At 40.4% G+C, this 27,947-nt stretch overlaps 1 protein-coding gene across 1 annotated transcript; it reads left to right on the forward strand.

Annotated features, from left to right (window-relative positions):
* The first annotated feature begins 790 nt into the window (after positions 1 to 790).
* Positions 791 to 27,272, forward strand: SAMM50 (SAMM50 sorting and assembly machinery component). Its single transcript, XM_063134332.1, has 15 exons — positions 791 to 915; positions 3,679 to 3,789; positions 5,009 to 5,110; positions 7,100 to 7,187; positions 9,441 to 9,547; positions 11,408 to 11,538; positions 12,270 to 12,357; positions 14,372 to 14,500; positions 16,197 to 16,268; positions 16,568 to 16,654; positions 18,127 to 18,197; positions 21,151 to 21,218; positions 24,101 to 24,247; positions 24,464 to 24,605; positions 27,099 to 27,272. Exons 1-15 carry the CDS (start codon positions 895 to 897, stop codon positions 27,142 to 27,144), a joined length of 1,410 nt encoding a protein of 469 aa, XP_062990402.1. The 5' UTR covers positions 791 to 894; the 3' UTR covers positions 27,145 to 27,272.
* The last annotated feature ends 675 nt before the right edge of the window (positions 27,273 to 27,947 follow it).

The following is a 27,947-nucleotide window of genomic DNA, read 5'->3' on the forward strand; positions in this document are numbered from 1 at the left end:
GTTCTGAATGGTTTTAATTTTTTTGTGAACCGCCCGGAGAGCTTTTTATATTGTATTTTGCATTTGGTTTTTTTTAGATGATTGGAAGTTTTATTATGTTCTGAATGGTTTTAATTTTTTTGTGAACCGCCCAGAGAGCTTTTTATATTGTATTTTGCATTTGGTTTTTTTTAGATGATTGGAGGTTTTATTATGTTCTGAATGGTTTTAATTTTTTTGTGAACCGCCCGGAGAGCTTTTTATATTGTATTTTGCATTTGGTTTTTTTTAGATGATTGGAAGTTTTATTATGTTCTGAATGGTTTTAATTTTTTTGTGAACCGCCCAGAGAGCTTTTTATATTGTATTTTGCATTTGGTTTTTTTTTAGATGATTGGAGGTTTTATTATGTTCTGAATGGTTTTAATTTTTTTGTGAACCGCCCAGAGAGCTTCGGCTATTGGGCGGTATAAAAATGTAATAAATAAATAAATAAATAAATAAATACCTCAATTTCTCCATTGGTTCCTAATGACAGCAATTCTCTGAGGAGACAAAAAAAAGGCTTTCAAAGTGAACTCGGCAGTTCCCTTTCCAAAGAGGTGAATTAGTCTAGTATTTTCTTAGCTCTACCTTCTTTCCCGGAAGCTGAGATCTCGGCCTATCTATATGTGGTCTCCACGTTGCGTCCTTGTCGGGCTTAAGGGGGAGGTCCTGCCCTCTCTCGACCAATCAGAGGCCTCCAGGCGAGGCGAGCGTAGCGGACGTTCCCATCATGGCTGCCGGGCGCAACTTCTGCTCGTGAAGCAGCAGTAGCAGTGCGGGTCGGCGCTTTGCGCGCGCGCCGGAGCCACAGCGGCGCCTCTTCCTGCCGGTGCTTCTTCCCTGCCTCTCGCTCGGCGTCCCTGCAGAGCCATGGGGACGGTGCACGCCCGGGTAAGGAACCCCCAACCTCCCCTTGACTAGGGTGGGCAGCGGCACTGCGACCTTGGGCGGCGGCAGGGGAAAGGAGGCGGCGGCGGCGGCGGCGGCGGCGCCGCCGCTGTTCCCGGCCCCCTAGGAAAGACCGCGCCTGCTCTTCCTCCTGCTTTTTAAGCTTGTCAGCCCCCCCCCCCCCAATATATATTGCTGGGCTAAGTTCTTCTGAGCATGTGCAGAGTTCTTAGAAGGAGAAAGCCTTTTTAAAAAAAACAAACGCAAAAGTGTCTTTGAGCATATGCAACATATGCATAAGCGTTGCACCGATTCTGGCCCGCTTGCCTATAATTTCCGAGCCCAATTCAAGGTGCTGGTTTGTTTGTTTATTTGTTTATTTGTTTATTTGTTACATTTTTATACCGCCCAACAGCTGGAGCTCTCTTTATAGGTTTTAACCCGGAGCTTTCCAAACTTTTCATGTTGGCGACGTGCTTTTTTAGATGTGCGTCATTTCGCGACACAGTAATTCAGTTTTACTAGGAAACCTTACATGGCTTGGGACCACAATACCTGACAGAACGCCTCTCCGGACATGAATCTACCTGTACACTATGCTCAACATCTAAGGTCCTCTTCCAAGTGCCTACTCCAAGGGAAGCTCGGAGGATGGTAACAAGGGGCAACGCCTTTTCAGTGGTGGCCCCCCAATTCTGGAATAATCTTCCCGACATTGTTATCTTTTCGGCACCAGGTTAAGACCTTTCTCTTCTCCCAGGCAGTAACAACATGGGCTGAGTTTGTTTGTTTCTAACTAACCCCAGAATAGTGGTTTTTACAAGGATACTGTTGTTTTTATGCTTCTTACGTTTTTAAATTTTGTATATTTGTTTTTAATATTGACTGTTTTTAACTTTTGTAAACCACCCAGAGAGCTTCGGCTACAGGGCGGTATATAAATGTAAATAATAAATAAATATAAATAAATATCTGCTCCCTGGGAAGGGAATGTTTCCCCTCTTGCCTGGAAGTTGTTTGGGTGTGCCTTGGAATCTAGTGTCTGGTTCCTCCACTTGTTTGCCTTTGGTGACCGTGGGCTTGCACATGCCATGCTGTCTGGATGGTGGCCTAAAAGAAGAGGACAGGCAACCAAGGAGAGAGGATGGCCTGCATGGTAGCTGGGACACTTAACATTCCCAGAAGAACTCCTAACAAATAATTCAGCAAATAACTCTCCATGATTCTTCCGATGGGTTGGCAGAGCACCATGTGGGCAGCACAAGTTTATGTACTTGCGTTTATAGTGCAAAGTCTTCACAATACTCACAACTTCTATCCCTTGTTTACACCTTTGTGCAGATGAGTATTCCATAACAGTTGAGGTATGCAAAATTGATGTGTGTATACAAGAAGAATAAAAGCAAAATACAAAAAAAGTAGAACAAAAATACTCTAGAGACCAGTAACAGAACACTAATGATAGTAATCTTTGAAGAAAAATCAAAATCTGCAATTGAGCATATAATTTGAATTCGTTAAAAGATAGCACACGGATGTTTTTTTCCCCTGAAATAAAGAAAGAAGCAAAATAATGCATTAACCAAACTGGCAGTTTCCATTTAACTGCCCCACCCCCATTACCTATTGAGTGACAAAAAGGCTCTCTGTTATAGTGGTGGTGAATAGAACATAAGTAGGAATTTGAAGGTCTCTCTTTACTCCCAGTCAAATTGTTAGCAGAACCACCTCCATTTTTAACAGGAAACTGTAAAATCTCCATTGCACACCAAGCAAAATGTCATAATGCCCTGTATGAGAATGTCTCCTTGTGTGCGTCCTTGCATCCTTGATTACTAATATAAACAAGAGTCCTGGCTCCAGCTGTCTGTGTCGAAGTTAACTCTCTGTAACTTACTGTCAGGCCAAAGGTATTGTTTACAGGACTGTTTAGCATAATTAGCTATGCCTCAGTGTTATGTTCTGATTGGTTAATGCTGCTACTGGGCCCTGCCCCTTGAAAGCTTTAATACTGTACCATATTCCCTATGTCTTTTGTCTGATTGCTCCCTTTGAAGAGACCAGGCCTTGATTACTAATCAATAAAGCGCTTTTGAACCCTCTGTCGCTGGAATGGTGGAGTCGTGCTTAAGGGCTGTTTGGATCTCGTCCTTGGGTGAAAAGAACATTGATCTAACAAAATGCCTGAAAAGAATAGTACTTAGTGGCATTCAACTAGGATATTCCAAGGGGAACTTCAAAGAAATTCAATTTCAAAGGCAGATAGTCAAGAATTCGCTACTGTCTCCTTCCATTGGCCAAATGTTGAAATGAATGTAGACTCTGGGGGGGGGGGAAGTCAGGCTTGTGTCAGCTGACCAAGGAAAGGTAGCTGTGGGAACATCTCTGCAATGGAATGAGAAGCAGTTCCCCAATGTAAGCTCATCAAATGCTAAAGATCCTTGCAGTTTACTCCTAAAACAGCATGTTTGCGTCATAATGTTAATGATACACTTCTCCTCCTCATGAGTTACTCCTGTCTAAACTAATGGCATTCTAGTATATATTATATTACTGCTTTTATATATAATGAAATGGCATTGCAAGCCATGCGTACATAAATTATATGAACCCAACTTTGGATGTTTTACATGACTGCAGCCTTTCACGGTAAAATAGTTAGAATGGTAAGTATGGTAACTATTTGAAGAAGTTAATAATAAAGGAGTACTTTGATTTGTACCCCAATAATTTACTCAATTGATGTAATTGCTGTATTTTATTCAGAGTTTGGAACCTCTGCCAATGAGTGGTCCTGATTTTGGTGCTATAGGGGAAGAAGCAGAACTAGTTGAAGTTGAACCGGAAACTAAACAGGAAATTCTTGAGAATAAAGATGTGAGTAATGGGGTAACCCATCTTCCGTCAATATAAATACCGTATAACTTGCTGCTTCCAAGTCAGTGTTTGAATTATTAAAAATATATTTGAATGAGTCCATTAACTCTACTTGTCCTTTCATTTGAGAAATAGTATAAATTCAGTCCAGGAAATTCAAATGTAAGAAAGGTGTTGTTGTTTTTTTTTTAAAAAAAAGTTTGTTCATCAAAAGTGCACAGTGATTTCTTTTGGAGGGATATAGGATGTGCTGGCTGCCTTCAGACATAAAGGTAATTCAGAAGTTAAAAAGATTCTGGGTTATTGTGAGTGAGGCAATGTATTTGAAGAAGCCCTGGGTTACAACTTTGGCTTGTCTGGGAAGAGACAAGCCAGAGTTCCTGGTTCATATATCACACTAAACAAGCCAACGCCCCTGGCTTGTTTAGCTACTTCCTCTGCTAGGAGGAGCCAAGCAAGAGCAATCAAGCCATGTATACTAGCATGCTGGCTAACTCAAGATAACCCAGATTCTTAAAAAAATTCTGTGTTACTGTGATGTGTAAACTGGCCCAATAAATTGATGCATTCTTTTTTAGTTTAAAGGATGTGTTTGTAGAAGGCATTTTTCTTGCTATAGTTCATCTAAGCCTAAAATTCCTTGCCTTAAAATGACTGAATTGTTGGAGCAAATATAGTTACTATACCATATTGGTATTATGAGTAAAATCATTAGTCTAGGTAAGGGATAAGCCCAACTGTTAGATCAGGAGGTGGGGAACCATAAGCTTCACAACCTAGGTTTTCTAGAGCCGGTTCACAGAAATGCAGGTGGAATTACATAAAGCTATTACTTTGAGCATTTGTCATGCTAAACAATGTTGAAGGGCTACCACAGTTATCAGTCTTTATAATAGAAGGCATTTGTGATGTGATTTATGGAGAGGAAAGTTCTTAACTTCAGTGGTGAAGAATTCTCTTCAGAAATTTGAAAACATGTATGTTCGGGTAAAAAAAAGTATAATAATTAACATTTTGTCCACAAATCTAGTGAAAAAAACCTGTTTAATATAGATTCTTAAAATTCTTGATTTTTGCTCCTGAAGATTTTTGTTGGTTCTTTGAATTGTTGCATAGTATTGCAACGATTCATAAGTTACAACGCTATTGTATAAGAAATGTTAGATGTCATTAATTTTTCCATGGTTAATGTTTTGATAATGGTTGCCTTTATCTTTAGGTTGTGGTTCAACACGTACACTTTGATGGACTTGGAAGGACTAAAGATGACATTATCATGTACGAAATTGGGGGTGTTTTCAAGGCTAAAAACCTCATTGATGTAAGTAGTCAAATAAATTGGACATGCTTTCAGAAACCCTCAGAAGCTCTAATACCATAGAAAGCTAGAGATAGGATGACCAAAGTTTGGTGCCAAAAGAGATTTGCAAAACATGCTTTGTTGGAGCAAGTGTGTATGCTGTTAAAATAAGATATAAGCAGATATTCAGGTGTATAAATTTAGGATTGTGGTATTAGACTGCATTCTGTGCTTAAAGACTTAAGCCCTGTTAATTGTTACTAGTTTCTCATAACTATATTCATCATTAATACCTACTGTATGTACATATCCTTGCATACTAAACTGGTTTAAATGAGGTCCAGTCTGTGAACTAGATTGTTAGGGTAGCTCTTACTTCATACCTAATATTCACAGTGATTATTTGAATCAAAGCAACATTTATTGTGCAAGCTGCCACTTAAATTGTACAAAACATGTTTAATTGGTGGATTTTATGGTTGATTAGCTAGTGCAAATTTTCTAGATTTCCATTGCTTTTTCCTATAACTTCAAGATTGCCGTAAATGTTAATCTGATCATGGGGACTGTGTTGGTAGATTGCCAACCTATGTTTATTTGTATACAGTTGTATTGGACAAGTCTAACAAAAGGGAATGGAGTTTACAGATAGGTTCTTAACTCTGTGCAGGACATAAAATGTGGGAAATTAGGTGTATAAGGTTGGATTCAGACTTAGTCATGCTTGGAGTAGATCCATTGCAATGTATTATTTATTTATTTATTTATTTATTTATTTATTTATTTCCAACAATTATAGACCATGCTACATCTAAACAGATTCTGGGGCAGTGAACATTAAGAAATAAAATAGTACAAATATAAAAAGAATAAACACTAAAGTTATTCTTTTGAAAAACAGAATGCCAATAAAGGTCATGTCAGGTTAGTTAAAGAAGGCTTCCTGGAATAGAGCTGTTTTCAAGGGGCACTGGAAACAACACAGAGTTGGGGATTGCCTGACCTCCAAAAACAGTGAGTTTCAAAGAAAGGGGGCCACCACACTGAAGGCTCTTGTCTGGGCCATAGTAATCAATGAGACTTCATTTAGTCATGACTTGATTTGTCCCATTGATTTTAATGGGTCTACGCTAAGCATGTCTAAGTCTGGATCCAACCCATAATGTCTACTTTATCTATATATATCTATATCTATATAAAAAAATGTTTAGGTATGTTTCCGTAAAGGCTTCAGCTGATACAGGTTGCTAAGCAACAGTAACAATGTGTAACATCAGCTGATACAGGTTGCTAAGCCCCTTGCCGGACTCCTCCAGCCTTTCCAAGGTAATCCTATCCCCCTTTCTGCCTCTTCACTCCCCCACCCCCCCATGAAGGGGGCAGCGCCATGGTCCAAAGTATGAGCGAGGAACGGCCGGTTCCCTTGGTGGCCGGGTAGGAGACCCCTAGCCTGCTGCAAGCCGAGTCCCCGGCCTAATCTCATGCGAGCTGAGCGGGTGGCCCAAGGCTGACAGGAACCACGGGGAGAGGGGGACACCCGCTCCCCCTCCCCCCGACCTCCCTGCCCCCCAGGTCTGCCAGATGGCGCTGTATCGGCGGCCTCCAAGCAGCCCCCGACCCCGTGATGATATTTAATTAATAAACTTTAAGATGTGCTACAACAGCGTATGTTACGCCGGGTACAGCTTATGTTACGTTATTTAAACATTTGTATCCCTCCCTATATTACAAGGATCTCAGAGCAGCGAACAGGTAAAATCATACAAACAATTTGAGAAGAACAAGTAATCCAGAGATATTAAAATCCAGTTTTGTAAAAAAAAAAAAAAAAAAAAAATTCCTGAGGTTTGGGAATCCCACTTCTTTAATAAAAATGTAAAGCTCAAAAATGTAGCCTTCTATTAATTGATACTGAATCTGTAAGAGTGTACATTTGATAGATGACTGATGAACACTTAATCACTACGCTATTATGTTAAGATGCAAAGCTAAACTTTAAATATTTTGAAGGTCATGAGGAAGTCGCATGAAGCTCGTGAAAAGCTTCTCCGTCTAGGAATTTTTAGACAGGTGGATGTTCTAATTGATACTTGTCAAGGTAATTATCAGTGAGCATGATTTGCTTTTCCTTCTGTTTTAGTATAGATTCATAATTGTTTCGTGAAACTCATTTTGAAAGATTTCTGTGATTGGACAGACTGTTCTATAGTCATGTTTTTCCCAACAGTAGGCTAGTACAGAGCAGCTGAATATAAAACAAATAGTCACTGTTTCAATATATAGATTTCAATGAGAAAAGAATCAACTGGTATCAAATAATGTATTTATTTTCTCCCATAGAAGTAAATGCTTTCATTGATCCTGTTCAGACGATATGCTAAGTCATGGGTGATTAAGCATTTTGAACTAAACATCATGGCTTAGTGTGTCGTGTGAACCATTCCTAACCATGGTAGGTACATAGGAAAGGGAAAGGAACCTCTCGTGCAAGCACTTGAGTCATTGCTGACTCCTAGAGGGATGCCTGCTTTCGCTGACATTTTCTTGGCAGACGTTGCAGCGGGGTGGTTTGCCATTGCCTTCCCCAGTCGTGTACATAACCACGGTTTAAACACGTTCACTAACCATTTGCTGAACAGGCCCATTGACTTCTCTGAAAGAAAAATATGAAGGATGCGATTGCTGACACTACTGGGTCCACCACCACCAATGATGTGACAGGTGGCTATCAGGGAAAGGGTCTTCTCTGTAGTTCCCCCACCCCCTGTCTGTAGAAGGCCCTTCCCAGAGAGATCCACCTGCCATCATCCCTGAGTATATTTAAATGCCAGGTGAAAACCTTCCTTTTCCAGTAGGTGTTTGATCTTTAATCTGTTGCTTTGATTACTTATTTTACTTTTGGATCTTTAATATTTTTAACAGTTTTAATCATCGGCCGCAACCCTATGAATGTTTAAACTGAAAAAAGTCCTACAACTCCCAGCTTTCCTCAACCAACATAGCTGAGAGTTGTAAGCCTTGCTTTCTGTGTAAACATACATTGGATGGTGCCATTAATGTTGCATTACTTTGATAGTTTTATTGCATTTTGTTTTGTGATTGTAAACTACCCTGAGGGCATTTGCCAGTTGGTGGTATACAAATTGAACATGTAAATACTGAGAACATAAGAAGCGCCCTGATGCTGGATCACACTGAGGGTCCATCTAGTTCAGCACTCTGTTCACACAGTGGCCAGCCAGCCATCGGCCAGGGATGAACAAGCAGGGCATGGTGCCACAGCACCCTCCCACCCATCTTCCCCAGCAACTAGTGCACACAGGTGTACTGTTTCAGATACTGGAAGTAGCGCACAACCATCAGGGCTAATAGCCATTTATAGCCTTCTCTTCCAGGAATTTATCCAACACCCTTTTAAAGCCATCCAGATTGGTGGCCATCACTACATCTTGTGGTAGTGAGTTCCATAATTTAACTATGACTTCTTTTTATTTGTCCTGAATCTCCCACCACTCAGCTTCATGGGATGAAGTATTCTAGTATTTTGAGAGAGGGAGAAAAATGTCTCCCTATTCACATTCTCCACACCATGCACAATTCTGAACACTTCTATCAGGTCTCCTTTTAGCCTCTTTTTTCCAAGGCTAAACTATCCCAGCTGTTGTAACCTTCCCTCATAGGGGAGATGCTGCCGCCCCTTAATCATTTTAGTTGCCCTTTTCTGTACTTTTTCCAGCTCTACAATATCTTTTTTTAGGTGTGGTGACCAGAACTGTACACAGTATTCTAAGTGTGGTCGCACCATCGATTTGTATAAAGGGGACACGTACTGGCACAGCTGAGTCACAGCTAACTTCAGTGCCAGAGCGTGGGTACTGGTTTTGGTCTCGGTTCAAAAATCTTGCCGCCTGCCACCATGTGCTCTTTCCATTAAACAATCCTTTGAAGATATGAGGGAAGAAGAAGGCAAACACTGTAAGAGGCTAAGGGGAATTATGGCAGGATTCACTCTGAGGATTTTTACACCTATCTTGCTCTGGGGTGTCAGGACTTAGACCTCCAGTTTCACTGATAGATTTAATAGTTTGTACCAAGCAGTTTACATTATAGAATGCTAACTGTTTGGGACACATCAGTCTTGATATCTAGCTTCTGTGAAGGGATTTTTCCTGATCGGTGTACTTCTTTGTGAGCACTTAATTCAGCTACTATATATGTCTTTAAAACATTTTAAAGAAGCTGTTTAACAAATACTATTTCCTAATTATTAGGAAGTTCAAACTATGTTTTTGGTAGGCATATTTGTTTAAAGTGAATATTGTATTCTTTACTGACATATGTATGTATTTAGGCGATGACGCCCTTCCAAATGGTTTAGATGTAACGTTTGAAGTAACAGAACTGAGAAGATTAACTGGAAGTTATAACACGATGGTTGGCAACAACGAAGGAAGCATGGTATGACCCGCGTAATCAGTTGTTGCAATTTCTGTAGTGGCGGTATGACACATACCAGTTCAATCATTTAGGTCATTTTAATTAACTTTGGCAAAACAGACCTTCTTCTCCAATCCCTCTAATACTTGCAATGGAGTTTCATTAAAATCAATGAGACCTTACTCATAACGTGCAGTTTATTTATTTATTTATTTATTTCATTTCTATACCGCCCAATAGCCGAAGCTCTCTGGGCGGTTCACAAAAATTAAAACCATGAAGAGCATAATAAAACAACCAACAATTTAAAGACACAAATACAAAATACAACATAAAAAGCACGACCAGGATAAAACCACACAGCAAAAATTGATATAGGTTAAAATATGAGATTAAAACAGCAGAGTTTAAATTTAAGTTAAATTAGGTGTTAAAATACTGAGAAAATAAAAAGGTTTTCTGCTTATTTTACCATTGCCCTTAGAATCTTTCATTTCTTAATGTTTACATTGTGTTTGCATATATGTGCAAAGATCACAAATAATTGTGCAAAGTTTTGACACATGCTTAAAATACCCCTTCCTCAATTAACAACTACTTCATGTCATCTTGTTATGAAGTACAATAGAGAGCTTTGAGTTGAAGTCTTTAGGTTTTAAGAGCAAGAGAAAACAGGAACGTTCCTGCAAAAAGAGAATATAATTGACGATTTTACTTGAGAATAATTTGCCTACAATAGTTACAAATAATGCTTAATATTAAAATTTGAAAAACTGAAAATGGTTTCCATACCTATCAGACGTCCATACGTTTGATAGCAATATGAGCATTACTGTTTTCCCTAAGGAAAACTTACCATGCTGTTCGTCTGGGAGAAGATTTTGGTAATTTATTTATTCATTTATTACATTTCTATGCCTCCCAATAGCCGGAGCTCTCTGGGCGGTTCACAAAAATTAAAAACATTCAAAGTATAAAACAACAGTATAAAACCATACTATAAAATACAATATAAAAGCTCAACCAGATAAAAACAGCAGCAATGCAAAATTACAAATGAGAAAGCAATCACTTTAAATACTTGAACATTGCAGTCATGTTCCTTGAGGTTTGGGAGGAAATGAGTTGATTAGTCTAATATTTAACAGTCTGGATGTTGACTTTATCTTTTTACAATTGCAAAAACAAAGGGGTGATTTTTGTGCCCTGGGGCTTAGAAGAAGGTAAATAAATAAATAAAGATGACCCTTGGCAGTTGTTGGCAGTTACAGGAGGGCCCACCAATATTATGGGACTGATAGGACAATGCGTTACCCTGGGCTCTTTAATCCTGGAGCTTGCCTTAGGTTCCTAGACCAGTGTTTGCTTCTGGTTCCTTAGTCCATTCCTCAGATGCAATATAGTAGAAGTAGAATTTCAAAGGGTGAGTGTTACTATTTTTTCATTTAAGAAGTGGAATACATTATAAACAATAGCAAACATAGAATCATAGAATAGCAGAGTTGGAAGGGGCCTATAAGGCCATCAAATCCAACCCCCTGCTCAGTGCAGGAATCCACCCTAAAGCATCCCTGACAGATGGCTTCCCAGCTGCCTCTTGAAGGCCTCTAGTGTGGGAGAGCCCACAACCTCCCTAGGTCACTGATTCCATTGTCGTACTGCTCTAACAGTGAGGACGTTTTTGAATTAAACGTTTTTTAATTAAATGTAGTCCCTAAAATGGGACCATCAATTTACTTGCTCACAATAAAAAGTGGTAAAAGTAGAGTTGTATATTTAAAATTGCAACTAAAATGAATTTTGTACTTAATGCAAATAACTATATAAATCAGTTAAGTGTGGAAGTGTACATCTTTTGGTGCTAATTCTGGCATTTTACAGGTGCTTGGGCTCAAACTCCCAAATATCTTTGGACGTGCTGAGAAGGTGACATTTCAGTTCTCCTATGGCACAAAGGAAACTTCATATGGCCTCTCTTTCTTCAAACCACAGCCCGGTCACTTCGAAAGAAAGTAAGATACCTTCCGAATATATTAAGGCTATGTCCATTTACTTAGGGCACGGGCTGTAATCCTATACACACATTGTAGTCAATCATGTTGAGGTCAGCTTTCACTTGTATAATCACGGGGAAATATTATAGGGCAACTTGCAATATAATGTTTGCGTTTGCTGTTTACTTGTTTTGTTTCAACAAAATGTTTTCAAGGTGGCTTACATAGTATACAACCTAAAACATCTTTGCTCCAGAAGGTTTTTAGTATCTCCTTTTCTCCTCCTTGAATGGAAAAGTTTTCAGTAGTTCCTGTTGTTTTCCTTGAATTGACTATTGCAGGCCTCAGCAGCCAGTTCATATCAGAAACTTCCAGCTCTCAGACTTCTTGGCTGCAATGGCTGTTGACGTTGCTCAGGAGAGAAATGTGCTTGTTAACTGTGCGGGCTCCTCTCTGCTGTTGTGCAAGTACAGTCTCAAGTACAGTATTCTAAAGCCCGTTTACAGGTCCAGGACCTACGCCCATCAGTGCAATCTTACTGTTTTTCCTTCAGGAGTAAGGACTTCGTCATGCCAAACGGCACAGAGCCGTACAACTTTGCCTCGTTTGCCAAATTAACTGTCGGATGCTATTTTAGCTGCTATAGCAAAAAAAAAAAAAGTTAAGCAGTTCCATAGGTTTGATCTTTCAAGCACGCCTTTCGGTTTTTTTGTTGTTGTAATAAATATCAATGTTCTGTTCATTTCTAGCTTTTCTCTCAATCTGTATAAAGTAACTGGACAATTCCCTTGGAGTTCTCTTCGTGAAACAGACAGAGGAGTATCAACTGAAATCAGTGTAAGTAAAATAGCCCAGCTTGTCTACTGTTTGGCTGTTGAGAGTCCCACAAATACGTTCGTCACTGGTGTTTACAGCGGTCTGTCAATTGGCCCTACCCGACACATCTCACATGACGTTTTCTCCCTTGAGCTCCCCCTTTTTTTCTGTTTCTTTTGTCAATTGCAGAAAACTCTGAGAGCAAGAGCTCTTTGTGCTGGGTGTGATAAACCAACCTTTCTCTCTCTCCCCCCCCCCTAAAATGATGAGATGTCTGGAGAGATGGTGCAGGAGGGGAGGAGCAGAAAATGATACTTTTAAAATGTAGCACAGTGGTTCCCAATTAGCTATGTACTGCGGACCCCTTGTTTTTCAAATGCCAAGCCATGGACTCCCTACTTTTGAAAAAATTGTGCGATGCAATTTTTTAGGGAAAATAAGGGGTAGCCCCTAATTTTAGGTATTTTAGGTATACTAAAAAAAACAGACCATAAAATTTCTGATATTTCTGTTATTACCTACAATTGAACAAGTTATGACATGTCTAGCAGCTACTAAACCTAAATCTGATGGGAGAAATCATGCCTCTTTTTGTCCCAAACAATCCCTTCCACATCCGATTCAATATTTCCTACTTTTAATCTCAAATCTGGATCAACATTGAGCCGATTTCTATGCTTGTTCTTCACATAACAAAATGTCGAAAATGTTTGTTCACAAAGATATGTGGAACAAAAGAGAACTAGATGTTTCAAAGCTTTTTCTCCTAACTTTTTATAATCAGGAGAAACCTTCACCCAGAATTGGTCCAGGCTATATTCTTTGAAAAATGATTTCATTGAACCATCACAAGTCACGTCAACAAGTGCATCTTGCTCTTCCGCAGATAGAGTTGTTAGTTTGTACATCACCACATTCAAAAGGATTCCTTATCCATGAGTTTTCAGGATTAAGTGCAGGGAAGTAATCTCTGAAGCTAGTTGCTAAATCATGCAGGTGCTTAGTGATGTTATATTTTACTTCTGGTAGGAATTCGTCATCAGTGGACTCCAGAAATGAATGGTGAATATGTGAATGGTGCCACAGACCCCCTGGGGGGGGGGGTTATGCGGACCCTCTGGGTTACGCGGACCCCCAATTGGGAACCACTGATGTAGCAGATGCAGCCACTGGCCTCTTCCCAGCTCTTTGCTGTTATACCACTGCTGCCTCTTGGAATCAGCAAGTCCTTGCTTGCATCTAGGTACCTCAATTCTGGAATAGCTTATTGAGTTAACTGATGCCTGCCCCCTTGTAAAGCTAAGCCAGGCCATTACCTCGCTAGCAGCTCAACTCAGAGCCTAGCACACATAGTTTGCAGGGAGCTAGTAGCTCAAAACCTTCCTCACAAATGATCAGCTCACTTCTGGAGAGGCAAGCCAGCTGAACCTTGTTCCCAGCCCTGTGGGGGGTTGGTTTCAGCTTAAAAGTAAAATATTAGCAGCAACTTCTGCAGTCTAAAAGCTCCATCACACCAGGGGTTAACACGCTCCCTACCTTCGCTTCTCCACCCGTGTTTTCGTTCCTCAGTTACTTCCTCTTTTCAAAAGAGGAAGTACGCAACAAGCATGAGGCCCATTGAGTCTGCTGTTCTAATGGCGCTGCTTCTCTTGCACACAGCAGGAGAGAGCAGCAATTCCGAGTTTAAAAAAGCATCGGACATAATGGGGTGGGGGGGTTGTCGCGCAAAAAAGACCAGAAGGGGCGCGGGAGGCAGGCGACATCATGGGAGGGACCTGAGCAAACTCCGTGAGTGCCCAGTAATGAGCACGCAATAAAACGCTGGTCGGATGGAGCTTTAAGTTGGCCACTTTGTGAACAGAATGACGGCCTAGATGGACCCTTGGTCTGATCCAACATGGCTCTTCTTATGTTCTTTCAGATTGGCTGCCGCAGCAGTCTACCTTGCCTTCTCTCCATAAATAGATGAATGTAAAATGCTGAAAATAAGTAATGGCTTTTCTCACTGAAAGTTTTAAAAATGTTTATTTTATAGTTTCCTATATGGAAGACCAGCCACACGTTAAAATGGGAAGGTGTGTGGAGGGAGCTTGGCTGTCTGGCAAGAACGGCATCGTTTTCTGTTCGAGAAGAAAGTGGACACTCACTCAAGTCTTCTGTATCTGTAAGATCTTGAGGTCTTTTGAATATGAATTTTGAAGGAATATAAATACTGCTGAATGATGTTAAAGCAATGATGCTAAAGGAGGTAGTGTGCTTAGTGCTGAAATAGCAGTTTATTATGATGGCTGTTGTCCATTCCTGCCCCAAATCTAGCCTACTAGGTTCTACAAGATTATGAAGAAGTTTAAGAACTTTTTTGCATTCAATTTTGTTGGAGAGTTCCTTTTTTCCCCTCCACCCCCACAACAGCTTCTAAACTTCGTATATCAGTAAGAACATTTCTCTTCACTTGCCAAGGCAGAGATAATATTGCAGTTGTTGGTAGTATTTCTGGAACCCAGCAAACTGGAAGAACAAATATCTCCTGTGCAGTTTTACATATGGAAGCATACTCTATTGCCTTAGCTGTGCTAAGCAAAGTAGTTACTCTGCATGTAGAACCAGATCCTTGGATTTCAGTCGTAGTTTCTATATAACCTAGTTCAGTGGTTCCCAATTAGCTGCGGACCCCTTGTTTTTCAAATGCCAAGCCATGGACCCCCTACTTTTGAAAATGTTGTTATCTCTATGGTAGTTACCTGTGCGAAGCAATTTTTTGGAGAAAATAAGGGGTAGCCCCTAATACGCAAAGGATTTTAGGTATACTAAAAAACAGACCATAAAATTTGTGATATTTCTGATATTACCACGCAAAAATGACAATGATTTAGTTAGGAATATAAAGACAAATTTAATTTTACCAATGTCTAGTTTACAATTGAACACATTATGACATGTCTAGCAGCTACTAAACCTAAATGTGATGGGAGAAATCATGCCCCTTTCCCCCCCAAATAATCCCTTCCACATCCGGTTCAATATTTCCTACTTTTAATCTCAAATCTGGATCAACATTGAACCGATTTCTATGCTTGTTCTTCATATAACAAAATGTCAAAAATGTTTGTTTATGAAGATATGTGGAACAAAAGGGAACTAGATGTTTCAAAGCTTTATCACCTAACTTCTTATAATCAGGAGAAACCTTCACCCAGAATTGGTCCAGTCTATATTCTTTGAAAAATGATTTCAATGAACCATCACAAGTCACGTCAGCAAGTGCATCTTGCTCTTCCGCAGATAGAGTTTTTAGTTGTACATCACCACATTCAAAAGGATTCCTTCTCCATCAGTTTTCAGGATTAGGTGCAGGGAAGTAATCTCTGAAGCTAGTCGCTAAATCACGCAGGTGCTTTTGCGCATGACGTCACCATCGAAGCAAACAGTGCAGGAGACGGCGTATTTTCTTTTATTAAAATGCAGACTTAATAGGTGAATGGTGCCATGGACCCCCTGGGTGGGTTACGTGGACCGCCTGGGGTCCGTGGACCACCAATTGAGAACCACTGACCTAGTTACATAATGGAAAATCCAGTGTTTGTGTTTGGTCTACAAAATACAGTTCAGTACATCTTAGAATAAAGTGTCAATCAAGAATACTGCATACTTCTGACTTTCATTATGTAATTACTGTTGATTAAAGTATCTTGACATGTCAAAGAGTCCAATAGAATGTTTTCTGTGGTGACAAATATTAGAAACCAAGTAGTTTTCTCTATCTGCAATAAGTCTGCATATAGGTTTTTTATTTTACCATTGACAGTCTCTTATATATATATATTCATATCTGGTGTTTTTTGTTTTTGGTACATTTATAGCATGCCATGGTCATCGATTCTCGAAACTCTTCAATCATGCCCAGACGAGGTGCTTTGCTGAAAATAAATCAGGTATTAAAATCTGATCCAATAAAATAACGGTGTGTGTGTATTGTGTCTGTGTTTAGATCAACAGATAATGCCATATTGTGTGTAAGCCCCAAGGAATTTGATCCATATCCTTCATTGTCCTGCACAGTTGAGCTATCCTTCAAATTATTTTCAAATCATTATTTGGTTTCATCTGTAATAATGCCAAGAATGGAAGGCAATAGATTGTGGGGAGGGTTGTAAAATGTCCCCCCGCCCCTTAATATCCAGTTTTATATCTGAAATCTTCAAAAGAGATTCAGTTTGGGTTTTCTTTTTAGGAGCTGGCTGGTTATACAGGTGGTGATGTGAGCTTTCTAAAAGAGGACTTTGAACTTCAGCTGAATAGGCAGCTCTTTTGGGATTCAGTAAGTATTTGCCTACTTGCAACAAGAGCTATAAGGTACTGGAAATAAATGACTTTTATGTCATAGTAACTTTAAAAACTATTTACCAAATGGAGGAGAATTTTGTTTAGTTTTTTGGCATTGAGTTACGAATTGTTTTCAGTAGAGCATTCAACAGTTCAGTGTGAAATCAGTTCTGCATTTATGCTAGAAATATACAAGGCTGGAGAGTGTGCATTTTCCCAAGAGTGAAAATGCAGGTGTAAGGATGGTTTTTCTTCACAATCTAAAAGTGTGTCATGGGCCAGAATCCCAAAAAAGATGAAACTAAGTTCTGTGAACCCAAGGAGACTTCAGAGTGGATGTCCTTCGGAAGCAGCCCTTCGTGCCACATGGCAAATAGCTTTTGAAACGTGAAAGGATTTTGTGATATGGCATCGCCGTTTGCTGCTGCCAGGGGGGGAAGGTGAATATTCCATTGGCCGTGGCTTAACTCTTTACAAGAGACTAAGCAGGTCTTTGGATCTGATCATAATTTGCAGTATAATGCAGAGATATGTGTGCTTATGTCCTGCAGGGATCTCAAATGTTTCTTCATTCCTCTGTTTCATTAAAAGGATTCAGGATATGAAAGTTGCTCAGGGGTTGGAACCAGATGGTGCATAATCATAAGTTCGATTACTGCAATGCACTCTACGTAGGGCTGCCTTTGAAGATGGTTCGGAAGCTGCAGCTCGTGCAAAATGCAGCGGCCAGATTGATTTCGGGAACCAGAAGGTTCGACCATATAACACCTGCTCTGGTCCGCTTGCACTGGCTGCCTGTATGTGTCCGAGGCCAATTCAAGGTGCTGGTTTTAACCTATAAAGCCTTACACGGCTTGGGACCACAATTCCTGTCGGAATGCCTCTCCCGACGTGAATATATCCGGTCACTACGTTCAACATCTAAGGTCCTCCTCCGGGTGCCTACTCCGAGAGAGGCTCAGAGTGTGGCAACGAGGGACAGGGCCTTTTTGGTGGTGGCCCCCAGACTATGGAACAGTCTCTCTGACAAGGCTTTCCTGGCGCCAACGCTGCTATCTTTCCGGCGCCAGGTTAAGACTTTACTCTTTGCCCAAGCATATGGCGGCACATCTTAATTACCCACATGTTTTAGTTTTTTAATGGTTTTTAATGCTTTATGTGTGTATGTTTTGTGTTTTAGAATTTTAAATTTTGTATACTTGTTTTAATCTTAATTTTAGAATTTCTGTAAACTGCCCAGAGAGCCCTGGCTATGGGAGCGGTATATAAGTGCAATAAATAAATAAATAATCACTCTGCCCCCTTTCTTTCATGATGTTATGAAAGCGTTGAAGCAGTTCTTTTGCCGTAGACACTCTAGAAGGAAAAATGGGGTCAGCAGTAACACAGAAGGTGCCTCTCAGTAAAGTTTCTATTAAGAGTCTGAATAGTAATGGTGGATTTTTTTTAATGTATATTTCTTTATAGGTTTTCTCAGCTTCTCTCTGGGGTGGAATGCTGGTTCCTATTGGAGACAAACCATCCAGTATTGCTGATAGGCAAGTAATTCCATTTCGTTTGCTTGGTATTTGCCTATGGTTATCCTTAATTTTGCACAGCATATTATGGCCCTGTTCAGACAACACGCTAAAGCATGCTGCTTAACCACAAAATGGTTAATGGAATGCATTAAGGTTAAGCAGCATGGTTTAGCCCAGTGGTTCCCAATTAGCTAAGTACTGCGGACCCCTTGTTTTTCAGATGCCAAGCCATGGACTCCCTCCTTTTGAAACATTTGTTATCTCTATGGTGGTTACCTGTGAGATGCAATTTTTTGGAGAAAATAAGGGGTAGCCCCTAATACGCAAAGGATTTTCGGTATACTAAAAAAAACCAGACCATAAAATTTGTGATATTTCTGATATTGCCACGCAAAAATGACAATGATTTAATTAGGAATATAAAGACGAATTTAATTTTACCAATGTCTAGTTTACAATTGAACACATTATGACATGTCTAGCAGCTACTAAACCTAAATGTGATGGGAGAAATCATGCCTCTTTCCCCCCCGAATAATCCCTTCCACATCCGGTTCAATATTTCCTACTTTTAATCTCAAATCTGGATCAACATTGAGCCGATTTCTATGCTTGTTCTTCATATAACAAAATGTCAAAAATGTTTGTTCATGAAGATATGTGGAACGAAAGGGAACTAGATGTTTCAAAGCTTTTTCACCTAACTTCTTATAATCAGGGCAAACCTTCACCCAGAATTGGTCCAGTCTATATTCTTTGAAAAATGATTTCGATGAACCATCACAAGTCACGTCAACAAGTGCATCTCGCTCTTCCGCAGATAGAGTTGTTAGTTTGTACATCACCACATTCAAAAGGATTCCTTATCCATGAGTTTTCAGGATTAGGTGCAGGGAGGTAATCTCTGAAGCTAGTCGCTAAATCACGCAGGTGCTCAGTGATGTTATATTTTATGTCTGGTAGGAATTCGTCATCAGTGGACTCCAGAAATGAATGGTGAATATGTGACTAGTGACACGAACCGCCTGGGCGGGTTACACGGACCACCAGTTGGGAACCACTGGTTTAGCGTGTTGTCTGTAGGCTTAGTTGATGCATAGCTTAAATCTTCAACTAAAGTTGCATAGGATGGTAGCACTTCCTAACTATCAGAAGAGACTTTAGCAACTGATGGCCAAACTATTTGGAGATCTGTATGGTTGGGTTGTTCTTAAGAACAAAAGGGCTTTGAGGATGGTCTGGAGTACAGTGCCTTCTCCTACCTGCAGCTTACCTTCCTGTAGTCTGCCACTATCCCCAACTGCACTTTTCTCCTAAATTGAGCTTCTATACCAGGCGTGTGCTTGAGGCAGGAGGATGTAAGCAGCAGAACGGTTCTGCATTCCCCTGCCATGTTGTACCTCTTTTGCTGTTAAAGTTAGATTCCACAAGCCCACTTTCTAAGTGATTGCAGCAAATCATCATTTTGTTGTCTGTTGCCTCTTATATTTTATTATGTTGTGTTTTTTTTTAGCTTTGTATCTGTGACATTCTTTTTTGCTTGTTTTTTGCTTGTACACTGCTGGGACTCCATTTTTGGATGAAGGGTAATATAGATTTTTTTAAAATCAAGGAATACTAAAATTGCAATAATGCCGCCATTACTCATCATTTCACAGAAAACGTGGATTAAAATCCAAATCAATAACAGTGCAAATTCATCTAGAAAATACACGTCACCCAGTTTGTCAGAGTTACACATAAGATGAAGCATTGTTTTATATTTGGCAAAGTAATGTACAATACACATATTTTATTTATTTATTTGCAAGATTTATATAACGCTCCCCATTGAAAATTTCGGAGCAGTGTACAAGATAAAATAAAAACAGAATAAAACACTTTAAAATAGATTTTAAAAGAGGCAAAATGTACAGTGAACCGTGGATGGACATTAAGGAAAGGCTTCCTGGAATAATGTCATTTTCAGAAGGCGCCGAAAGGAGTACAATGTTGGCGCCTGCCTGACCTCCAGAGGCAGGGAATTCCATAGGAGCGGGGCCACCACACTGAAGGCTCTTCTCCTGGTGGACTCCAGTCGGAGGATGGATCTATGTGGAACCACCAGGAGAAGACCATCAGATGCCCTCAATGACCAGGCAGGTTGGTAAGGGAGAAGGCGCTCTCTCAGGTATCCTGGTCCCAAGTTGTTTAGGGCTTTGTACACAAGTACAAGAACCGTAAACCTGTCCCGGTAGCGAACAGGAAGGCAGTGCAGTTCCCTCAGCAGAGGAGTTACTTGCTGGAAAGGGGCAGCTCCAGACAACAGCCGAGCTGCAGCGTTCTGATGTTTAAATATTTTTGAAGTTTAAGTAATTGTTATATGTTTCCCACTATGCCTGTCAATATCCTAATTGTGTGTTACTGTCTCTTACTAATTGGAGCCCTGGGATGATCTTGCTTTGTCAGTATTTCTCAGACAATATAATTTATATCCCGCCTTTTGTCCAATGGTGGGCCTCAAGGCGGCACTACAAAATTTAAAACATTTACATTTGAAACTCATAAATAGAAATACACAAAGTTAAAAATACATTAAATGTATTCCAGTATTAAAATATTTAAAGTGACGGTTTCAGAAGTCTTTGGCACAGACAGAGGTCCCAACTAGAAGTCCCTAGGGAGGTGGTGGTCTCTCCCACACTAGAGGCATTCAAGAGGCAGCTGGACAGCCATCTGTCAGGGATGCTTTGAGGTGATTCTGTGATTCTTTGACTACTTAGGATGCAATCCTATACCTCATTACCTGGGACTAAGTTCCATTGAGGTCAGTGAGATCTACTTTTGAGTACACATAGGATTTGCACTGTACATTTAGCAAACACATTTGATTTAGTAGCATTAACATAAACATTTATGCTTATACTTTGTTGGTTTTGAACTTTGCTGGATTATTTTGCTCTTTGAAGTAAGGGCGCTCTCTTTCTTTTAGATTTTACCTTGGTGGACCAACAAGCGTGCGTGGATTCAGTATGTACAGCATTGGACCTCAGAGTGAAGGTAGGAGATTCCTTGGGGGCAGGTTACATTATTGTAATATTGTTTCCAGGATGCAGAGAACGGCCTGTGAATGCTTGATGCTGTTAAATACCCTATTTCTTCGATTCTAAGATGCACTTTTCCCCCATATAAACATCTCTAAAAATGAGGTTGGTTTTTTCCGTGTTGGTGGTACTGAAATTAGTGTGCGTCTTACAATCGATGGCGTCTTACAATCGAAGAAATACGGTAGTTACAATTAAACAGCTCTCTCTGTGATAAGAGATCTGGACGGGATATTTACTGGAAGACCCATCTAACGCCCTCTGAGTTTCCTGATCGAAGAGTGAAATATTAAGTGGAGAATAGGCTCCAAAGAGCTATTTTAGTATGCTTTTATTTGAAGAGCAAATCCTCTCACTATTTATTTATTTAAAACATTTGTATCCCACCCTATATCACTAGGATCTCAGGACGGCGTACAGATAAAATCATACAATGTAAAACAGTAAATTTATACAGGCATAAGGTAAAAAGTTAAAACCAGTATATAATTTTAAAGCAGTAAAAACAATTATAACAGTTAAAACAATGTGCAAGCCAGGTGAATTTAACCATTAAGGGCTTCGTTAAAAAGACATGTTTTCACTTGGCGCCGGAATAAAATCAGCGTTGCCGCCAGTCGGGCCTCCAAGGGGAGGGCATTCCACAGTCGGGGTGCCACCACAGAGAAAGCTCTCTCCCATGTCCCACCGTAGCGTACGTGTTGTGTTGGTGGGATGCATAGAAGGGCTCCTCCAACGGATCTAAACTCTCGGGCAGGCATCTGAAAGGAGAGATGCTCTCTCAAGTATCATAAACTACTTTTGAAAGCCCCCACCCCATTTCCAAAGCAATTTACCATGGTATCATGGGGGTGGGGTTGTGTGTGTGTGTATGTTTTGCTTTTTTGCGATTTTGGCCAGCTGGGGGCTCCAAATCCCCCCTCTCTGCTTTTGAGTATACAAAACTAGACTTGTGTTCATTAGATCCATTACAAATTGCAAATTAAATTTGTAAGCAGTACTGCCATTTTTTATTATTATTACGGCTGCGTCAAATCAATCACTTAGAGTCACTGGAGTTATGGTAAAAGAGAAAAAAGTGGCTCATGTTAGCTGAGAAGGGTGTAATCTAATTTTGTGTAATGCAGAAGTTTCATTTTTGTAGTCAAACTGTGTGGTGTAGTGGTTAGAGTGTTGGACTAGGAGTCGGGAGATCCGGGTTCTAGACTACTCGGCCATGGAAAGCCACTGGGTGACTTTGGGCCAGTCAGAGACTCTCAGCCCAACCTACCTCACAGGGTTGTCGTTGTGAGGATTAAAATGGAGAGGAAGAGGAGGAAGATTATGTACACCGCCTTGGGTTCCTTGGAGGAAAAAAGGCGAGTTATAAATGAAATAATAATAATAACAATAACAACAACAACCCTGGGCAGAATGCTAGTTGGATACTTTTCTCAACAATCCTGAGCAGGATAACACACTTGATTCCTTAACATTGGTTTGTTTACTCAGTTTTATGTATGTCCTTCTTAGTTCGAATAGCTCTAAAAGCATTTCTATCAGTTAGTTTTACCCTACCCTGTGCCTGTTTGGTGCATTCTCTTCCCCTCCTTATTGTTTTATTATGATTTTATTAGAATGTAAGCCTATGCGGCAGGGTCTTGCTATTTACCGTTTTACTCTGTACAGCACCATGTACATTGATGGTGCTATATAAATAAATAATAATAATAATAATAAAAATAATAATAATGGCAATGAACTGTAGGGTTGTGATCTTCCCACCCCCTACTCTGGCTCAAATCATGCCCCGCTCTCATAGTCCTTTGCTTTGCCAGCCTTAACCAAACGTAGCTGCTATTTAGCTAGCAAGCCATGTTCAAGGTTTTGTTGTTTATATACAAAACCCTAAATAAAATAATAATAATAATAATAATAATAATAATAATAATAATAATTTTATTTATTTATTTATTTGTTACCCGCCTCTCCCTCTGGATTGAGGCGGGGTACAACACAAATAAAAACAGCATAAAATACATAAAACTAATTCAAACGTGTAAAACCAGTGCATCGTTAAAAGCAACATACTATTAAAAAGGGCATCTTAAAATTCAACTGGGTAGGCCTGCCGGAAGAGATCAGTCTTTATGGCTTTCTTAAATTCTGGAAGACTCTTAAGTTGACGAATCTCTCCCGGCAAGCCATTCCACAAACTGGGAGCGGCAACTTGGGACCAAGATACCTAGCTGACTGCCTTCTCATATCTCCAGTCGACCCCTGATATCGTCTGAGGAGGCCTTCTGCACAGGGCCGGTGCTACCCTTAGGCCAACTAGGCAGCCACCTAGGGCACAGACCTCAGAGGGGCGCAGTACTGCCCTTTAAGGGTCACAGTTTTGTACAAATTAGCTGTTTTAAGAAAAAACATAATAAGAGGAAAATATAATAGTTCAGAAACTCATCTTAAACAGCTGAGTCGAAGTTGGCAATTTTGGTGTGTGTGTGTGCGTGCGTGCAAGTAGCTTGCCTTGCCTAGGGCGCAAAATAGTCTGGCACCGTTTCTGCTTCTGCAACCAGTGGAATGTCGCCAGATCATAGCACAAAAACAGTGCTGGCACCCATCCTTTGGAACACACTTCAACATGTGGTTCAAGAGGCAGAAGTTTTAAATGCCTCTTGAAAAAAGATCTGTTTACACAGGCCTTCCCTGATCTAAAAAGGATTATATTACTACTCTTAGTTTTTGTTGTGGTGGTGGTTTAAAGGGACTGAGAAATCCTCTTTCTGAATCTTATTTTGAGATGTCTCCCTTGAATTTCTAATGTACTTAATATTGTATACTGCTTTACTGTTCTAGGTGATTACCTGGGAGGTGAAGCTTACTGGGCTGGAGGTCTACATATGTACACACCTCTCCCTTTCCGGCCAGGGCGCGGAGGATTTGGAGATCTCTTTCGCACACATTTTTTTCTCAATGCCGGCAACCTTTGTAACCTTAACTACGGTAAGAAGCAAATACAACAAAGACCCACAACACTTTTGATAATGGTATTTGGATTGATTCTTTAACACACTGGTTTATGCAGAACTAAATTACGTTTTTGAAGTTGAGTGTTTTAAATACTTTCCCTCCATATACCTGAAGGAAGCTCAGGCTACTGACCTCGGAAATGTCTTTTGGTTAGATCCCCGTTCTCATTGGCTTCCTTTCCTTTCTCAGGTGAAGGTCCTAAGGCTCATCTTCGTAAACTAGCAGAGTGTATCCGATGGTCTTATGGTGCTGGAATAGTTCTCAGGCTTGGAAACATCGCTCGATTAGAACTCAACTATTGTATCCCCATGGGAGTACAAAGCGGGGACAGGTATGCCTTCCTACCTAAAAAAAACCCTTTAAAATATTAATTATTACTCAATATGCTTTAGAACGTATGGTAAAATCCAGCATATATATTTATTAAGTTGCCCCCTTCTCAAAAAGGCTGCTCCTGTATCCCCAGTTATTCAAGATCCAGAGAGCTGCAAAGTTACGAAGTTGAGGAGATGGGAGGGAAGGGCTAAAATGACGTAGTGACTTTTCCCTGTCATCTAATACCATACAGATTTTCTGCATCAAATGTCTGGCATCCCTGGAGAGAGTGCAGCTGTGGTACCACCATGCAAAAAGGCTCTTTTCCTTTTATGCTTTCTGTAGAAGCTGTGCTTGGAGCATGGCTTTATCTGCTTATCTTAGGAGGTGCACAGGCTCATAAGGGAGAAATATAGAGAGCCGGGCTTTATAGGTGGTTCTAAACAGCACTTTGAATCATGCTCAGAATCAAACTCAGAATTAGTATAGCTTGGCAAGAATTGGTGTGATATGTTTCCTATCCCATCTCAAAGGAGGCAGTGATAATTCTGTCCTAGTTGTAGCTTCCAAAGGTTCTTCTGGGGCAATCCCACATAAAACACAATGCGGTAATTGGTTTATGAGAGAACTAAGTCATGAATTATAATATCAGGTTCCTTGTTCTCTAGTAACATCCTTCGTTCTGCCTTTCCGTAACACTTTTGGTCCATTGGACTTCTTCCCTGCATCATAGGCAGGACAGGCAAAGGAATGCTAGTGTCTTCTGCAGGGGGGATATAGGGGAAATAAAGTTCTGTACTTGACGTTTCTTCTTTTTTAGTTCAGAAATTGGGGTAATATTCATTGGGATACTCCTCCGTACCTGTTGGAGAACTGGTGGGGACAGAGTAATATCAAATACCACCTCGTGGACATCTAAATACAACTGATCCATTTGTTGAAAAGTGTTTGGATTCACCAAATCTACGGGGAAGTACTCAGCTCAGTGGCTTAATAGAATCAATAATAAACCTAGTGGGTGTTCCTTGCACAATTTCAAAACCAGGCAAATGGGAAACAGACCCATCAATATATAAGCAGTACAAAAGCTTTAGATTAATTCCCTGAGCTGTAAATTCCTGGGTAGCTTGTCTATACAAATGAAGCAGACCTTTATGGTAATAGTTCATATGAGGAAGAACAAATAGATCATTAAAAACACTTTTAGAAAGAGAAAGCAAGGAGCTGAAAGCAAGCACACTTTAAAAGAACCAAATAATAAGACCCAAGTCCCAAAGAGGAGTCTTCACATGACTTAAGAGTTTTCATGACCCAATAAATTCTGAAATGATGTGATCACCTTCCTTGGAGAGTCCTGAATATATGCAAAATTACAAATTTAAAACACCAAGTTAAAATTTATTTATACAGTGTTAAAAACTTAAAATGTTGGGAGAATAAAAACGTCTTCACCTGGCGTCTAAAAGCATATAACATAGGTGCTAAGCGAACCTCCTTAGGGAGCTCATTCCACAGCCGGGGTGCCACAGCAGAGAAGGCCCTCCTCCTGGTAGCCACCTGCCTCACTTCCTTTGGCATGGGCTCGCGGAGAAGGACCCCTGAGGATGACCTTAGGGTCCGGGCAGGTACATACGGGAGGAGGCGTTCCTTCAGATAGCCTGGCCCCAAGCTGTTTAGGGCTTTAAATGTTAATACCAGCACTTTGAATCAGGCCCAGACCTGGACTGGCAGCCAATGACGCTGGAAAAGGACTGGTGTGATGTGGTCTCGTGGTAACCTTCTCTTAAATACCTGAGGGGAGAGCCGAAGTTGCTTGCAGCTGCTTGGTAAAGGAGGGCAGCAGCCAGCACACACAGGTCTCCTCAAATTCAAACCCAGCCCTCTCCCAGCCCAGCTTGTTTTCTAGTAAGGGAATGCAATTGACGTACGAGACATAATTGGTTTTAAAAAAGCACTCCTAGTCACAGTTACCTCCTAGGAATCCAGGAGCGTTGCCAAGCAACAAACCTTCCCTTTTCAGGAAATTATGTATCAAAGATATGCAGTCTCACCTCCTCTAAACGATCAACTCTATTTTATGTCAGCTTCAGTTTGTAGCTGTAAACCAGTATTCAGGAACAGTTTCAGAAACACCACTACTGATATGTATTAGGTGGAAATTAAAAATAGAGCTAGATGGTATCAGCATATTTTAGTAGGCTCTCACCTAATTCTCAATCTTAATGGTGAAGGAAATTTACAGCGCATACCTGTGCTTATTTATTTAGAAGTAAATTCCCATGTATTTAATGGGGCTTCTTCGCAAATGTGTGCACATGATGGTAGCCTGAGTCTGTAAACTTCCAGACTTTTTGGTGCCCTGTAAGCCACAGGGCACCAAAAAGTAAAACAAAGAGGCAAAGTTTTGGGCTTAAAGGTGTTTAAGACAATATGTAAAAATAAATAAATCTCAAATCATTTTCCACAGTCAGGTGTAAAAATCCATTAATTATCTACTTCGTTCTTCCAGGATATGTGACGGAGTTCAGTTTGGAGCTGGAATACGATTCCTGTAAATGTCAGAGTCATTTCACAGCGGGGCCCCAAAGGAGCTCTCGTGTGCCACAGTGATGTCCCAGAGATTTTTATGGAAGTATAAATTATGTATGAGGGATTAATTTCAATAAAGGAAATTGCAAAAAAAAAAAATGCTTTCTGGTGTACTGCATCTTTATCTTTATCCCCCAAAAAGCCTCCCTTCTCAGTGTCCGTGAACTTTAAATCTCAGCTTTGAGGAGGAGATATGAAGAAAATTTGAGCTAAGAGTAGCTTGAAGGTGAGGATGCAGTGAATGAATCCCACTTCTAATCAAAACTTCTGCTAATTCTTCCTGAGTGAATTTACTAAAGAGGAAGCACAGCAGGGTGCTATTTGAATCATTCAAGCATTGTGCTGCAGCTTTCCCTTTGAGCAAACTTACTTCAGAAGGAAGGACAGTGGCACACTGCTTGAATGATTCAAATGGCATTGGGCTTATTTGCATGTCACAACAGCCCACTGTGGCTTAATTTACCCATGGGGGCTGTTACGTTGTGTCAGGCACCCACGGTCACCTAGTGTTGTGCGAACCCCAGTGGCAGGGGTTATTTGAGGGTTGTGTAACCCTCAAACAATCTGTCGACTGGCTTTGCACAACATAGTGAGTTGGGCGCCTATGGGCACCATGCAAAAATGGTGCCTGTGGGCACACGGCACAATGCAACAGCCCCCAGGGGTAAATTAAGACACAGTGACCTATCGTGTCATGAAAACCAGGTTATTGTTCCTTGAGATCAGCATCAATTTGAAGAACAGGAAAGAGAAAATGCTTTTAGTGACA

This window comes from Elgaria multicarinata, chromosome 9 (genome assembly GCF_023053635.1).
Source record: "Elgaria multicarinata webbii isolate HBS135686 ecotype San Diego chromosome 9, rElgMul1.1.pri, whole genome shotgun sequence".
NCBI classification, from domain to species: Eukaryota; Metazoa; Chordata; class Lepidosauria; order Squamata; family Anguidae; genus Elgaria; species Elgaria multicarinata.